We start from the raw sequence: 4,345 nt of genomic DNA, 5'->3' as shown, positions 1-4,345 counted from the left end.
TCCCCACACTTCCCTTTGATCTCCGTGGCGACGGTCCGCGTGCTTGGCAACAGAGCTGTGAAGAGGCGAACCCCCCCCCGCTGCTGTTTGTCCGTCTCTCCTCCTCCTCCGCTGAGCGCTGCTGCCTAGCTGGCGTAAGAAAAAGGTTGTGGGGTCATGGCAGACGACGACACAGATAATCGCCCTCCTGAACCCGAGCGCTGTTTGGCCAACGCTGATTGCTTTTGTCAGCGCCCAGGGAGGCTTGTTGCCTTTTTTTCTTTCTTTCTCTCAAGACAAGGTTACGGCGGGGGAGAGACAAGGGGTTAGAGTTGAGCCGGGAAGACTGGAGGTAGCACTGTAGGATACAGAATAGTCAGGGTAAGGGTAAGGGTTATGGATAGGGTTTGGTTGAGTTCTAGTCTTTGTTGTGTGGACTCTTGCCCCATTGCGCACTGGCACACAGGGGGTTAGAGTTAGGATTACGGTCGCTCTGTAAATGCACTGGAAGAACTATAGGCCTATTTTGTGAAATACGTTTTATCAAAAATCTGCAGCATATCTCTCTCTCTCTGTCTTTCATTATGTCTTTCATTCTTTGTATCTTTCTTTCTTTGTATCTTTCTTTCTTTGTATCTTTCTTTGTATCTTTCTTTCTTTCTTTCTTTCTTTCTTTCTTTCTTTCTTTCTTTCTTTCTTTCTTTCTTTCTTTCTTTCTTTCTTTCTTTCTTTCTTTCTTTCTTTCTTTCTTTATTTCTTTCTTTCTTTCTTTCTTTCTTTCTTTCTTTCTCTGAAGAGAAGGTAACAAGGTGATTGATGGGTTGCCATGAGTGGGATGCCTCAGAACCCTGAAGTAATCGTGTCTGCAACAAAATTTCTTGTTAGAAACAAAACATTCTATCAGAAAAAGCAAGAAACTCTCTTTGCATGTCTGAATTTTTTTTTAAAAGTCTTGTTTGTCATTGAGTGATGTGAATCTCTCTTTATGTTGAGGAGGGAGAATAGAGAACGTGCTTAAAATTGAAATATTATACAGTGCATGCCAATCTGGACTGACAAAGCACTCTCTATTATAACGCTCTTCACCATAAACTAAACTATTGTCATGTGATGCATTGTGATGCATAGTGTCATGTGATTGTATTGCACTTTGATGTGGAATGCTGTGTGTGTCTTGTCATGTTTTTGCCTGTGCACACCCAAATGCCTCGCCAAAATAAAATGCATTATTTTCTGTTGTATTGCTATGAAGAAAATGACTTTACTAAATTACTTATTTTTTGTAAGTGTTGTAATTGTTCAAAGATACTGAAGTCAATGAATCGTATACACTCAAAGTATGTAAAGTATAAAAGTATGGAAAAAGTTATTGTATGGTAAAAGCTAAATTTTATTATGGCATGGCAAATTTGTGGGGTGTTTTCTGACCTACAGTAGATGCAGCATTTAGACCTATTTCTCTTTGTGATGATTGTCAATGTTCATTCTTTCTATTATATGCTATTTTTTTGTCTGTTTTCTCTCACCCTTTCTCAGGGTCCACCCGGGCGCGCTGGCTTTCCGGTAACTGTCCAAATAGCTGATCTCTCTCTCTCTCTCTCTCTGTCTGTCTGTTGTTTTGTTTGTCTGTTCATTTTCATCATCTTGTTTTCTTGTATTCTTGTGTTCTTGCCTGTGTGTACATGTGTGTCCGTGTGTGTGTGTCCCTCGTGCGTGACTATTACTCTGTGCCCTCCTGACTCTTGGTTCATGGTTTCTTGGCATCTCCTCTGTACATTTTGTTGTGTCTCTCGTGAGAAGCTGTTGTAGTTTTGGTTTGGATTCCCACATTGACTGTATTCTCTAACCAGATACCCAGATGATGACAGCATTGAACTTTTTCCCAGAATTCAGAGGTTCTAGGTTCCATGGTTGGACAGCACCATCGACAGCTTCTCAAGTCAGGCACACAGAAAGGCAGAGAGAGACCAAAGTCTTGCGGGTTGGTTTGGGAAAGAGCACACCTCTCAGCTAATGTGGCAAGCCAGTCAAAAAAAAAAAACACACACACATCAGGCATCAGGTCAAGTGCTCAGTCAAAACACACTTGCATACATTACATAGGCTTCAGAGACCCAACCGTGAGAGTTGGAGGCCCTTTTGCCAAACTAAACTCGGAATGGTTCTGAAAACCTATTTGCACGAGGGGCACCCCCAGATCAAATCAGATGTTGTGATCAGTCGAATCTGCTCACAGGGATTTGGTTTGACAGCAAGACAAATCTACTTTCTATATAAAAACAAAAATATGCTGGCAAAGGGAAGAAGTCAAAGCCGAATCCCCTTTGTCCAACCTAGACAGTACAGACGTGTTCTTTGTTGTGCAGACCAGGGTATATTCTCCTTCGCTCAGAGTGTTTTAACTCCAGAGCTACCGATAGTGTTACTAACTGTGACCACAGGCGTACGCGCGCGCGCGCACACACACACACACACACACACACACACACACACACACACACACACACACACACACACACACACACACACACACACACACACACACACACACACACACGCAAACACACACACACACACATATGGTCCCTATCACGGTCCGCTAGCTGGACGCCAGCTCAGATGTAAACTCAGATGTGGGCTGCCAATCTGCGGCGGTCTGTGAAGTCCGTCTTGAAGTTGTGACAGGCCCCCGCTCAACACGGCAGCGCAGCGGCACTTTTTTATGGAGAGAGGGAGCTGAGCAGAGCGTACAGGGTGAGGAGAGGATGGAAAGTAAGAAGAGAAGGAAAGTGTGAGAAATGGACAGCGGGAGAGAGAGAGAGAGAGAGAGAGAGAGAGAGAGAGAGAGAGAGAGAGAGAGAGAGAGAGAGAGAGAGTGAGAGAGAGAAGTGGGAACAAAGAAGAAAGTGGTGTATAGGTGCGGATCTTGAAAGCGAAAAGGAGAACGGCAGGGTCGGCCAGTTCGGGAGTTGCCAAGGATTAGTTGACAGGTTTGGTCAAAGCTCGGGGATATTTCCACTGCCAAGGAATTTGATTGATTGCCGTGTCAAAAGTCCTGGAAATGAAATCATTCGTCCTCCCGACAGAATGAGAGGATGTGGTTTTGGTTTTGCACAATAAAGTTTCACTCCTCTAACTCCTAAGCCATGCTGCCGTTGGTTCACATGATATACGGACTGTGGAAACGCACAGATGCTGCTTATTTGTTTGTGTTTTTGCAGTTTTCTCCAGTCAGCTTGTTATGTATATATTTTAAGTACATCATCCTCAACTTGTCCAAAAGCAACATGCGCATTTCATTGTAAGAACAATTTGTGCAATTGATGACGTCATAAAAGTCATATGTGGCAATTTATTAAGTCAAAAGAATGCCAAGTCTTTCTCAGTGTAACCGGAATGGCCATCATAAATTGTCATGTAGTCAATATAATATTATATCGTGGAACCATTAGCCTTACACAGTGTTTCCTTTAGTCAGGAGTAGAGAAAATGTGGGACGGTCGTAGATGTTATATAAGTTCTTGGTTAGCCAGGAAATGTTAACATAACGATCTTGCCTAAAGATTTCTAATGGTGTATGCATTGGCATTGCATTTAAGTATTCATTTTCCCTGAGTCCTACTGTATTGTATAGCCATTAAATACTACAGATCTTGATCAAAACTCACTCTGAAAAAGAGGGGTTGCACATCTAGCATCCAAGCGTGGAAGTCACATCTTGCTCCGAAAGACCTTTTTCATCACCGTAAGCATATTGGCAAATACATCAAGCAGATGTAACAGTATCTAATTTGCTTGCAATAAACCTCGCCGGTTCCCTTGCTAAAAACACAGAGGCAATAAAGCAAAGTGCAACTGTAGACAAACTGTTTTTAGTGGCTTGTCAACAAGCTATAGTCTCAAGGCAGCCAGACGGAAGTCCAAAAGACGAGTCGAGAGCCAACAGCCATCAGCAGCTTCACACGCTCATAACAAACACGCTGCGAGACACACATGGCAGACCATCTGCCAGAACTGCGTTTAGACACGACCAATCAACCATGCACACCAGTGATCATAAAGCCACATGGGGACACATGCATGAGGTCGGCTGCCAAAGCTCCTAGCCTCAACACACGACCCAACAACCATGCACACCAGTGATCATGAAGCAATACAGGGGGTTGGGGAGGTTGGTGGTGTACAGTACACTACACACTTGGGGCCATCTGCCAAAACTAGACCGAGGCATTACCAATCAACCATGCACACTAGCGGTCATGCAAAAACCCGCTTGGGGATACACTCTTAAGGCTGTCTGCCAAAATCTTAAGGCTCGAGACATGACCAATCAAGCGTGTACAACAGTGATCGTGTGCAGTTAAGG

General features: G+C 43.7%; 1 protein-coding gene across 1 annotated transcript in view; it reads left to right on the top strand.

The window, feature by feature from the left end:
- The window catches only part of col13a1 (collagen, type XIII, alpha 1), a 195,335-nt gene that overhangs the window by 93,675 nt on the left and 97,315 nt on the right, over nt 1–4,345 (top strand). The window contains exon 4 of the mRNA XM_063192101.1: nt 1,516–1,542. Coding sequence (XP_063048171.1) covers nt 1,516–1,542 — 27 coding nt within the window. The remainder of the gene's footprint in view (nt 1–1,515; nt 1,543–4,345) is intronic.

This window comes from Engraulis encrasicolus, chromosome 24 (assembly GCF_034702125.1).
Source record: "Engraulis encrasicolus isolate BLACKSEA-1 chromosome 24, IST_EnEncr_1.0, whole genome shotgun sequence".
In the NCBI taxonomy this organism is placed as follows: domain Eukaryota; kingdom Metazoa; phylum Chordata; class Actinopteri; order Clupeiformes; family Engraulidae; genus Engraulis; species Engraulis encrasicolus.
The sequence above is the reverse complement of the archived record's forward strand: the minus strand, read 5'-3'. Positions and strand labels throughout refer to the sequence as shown.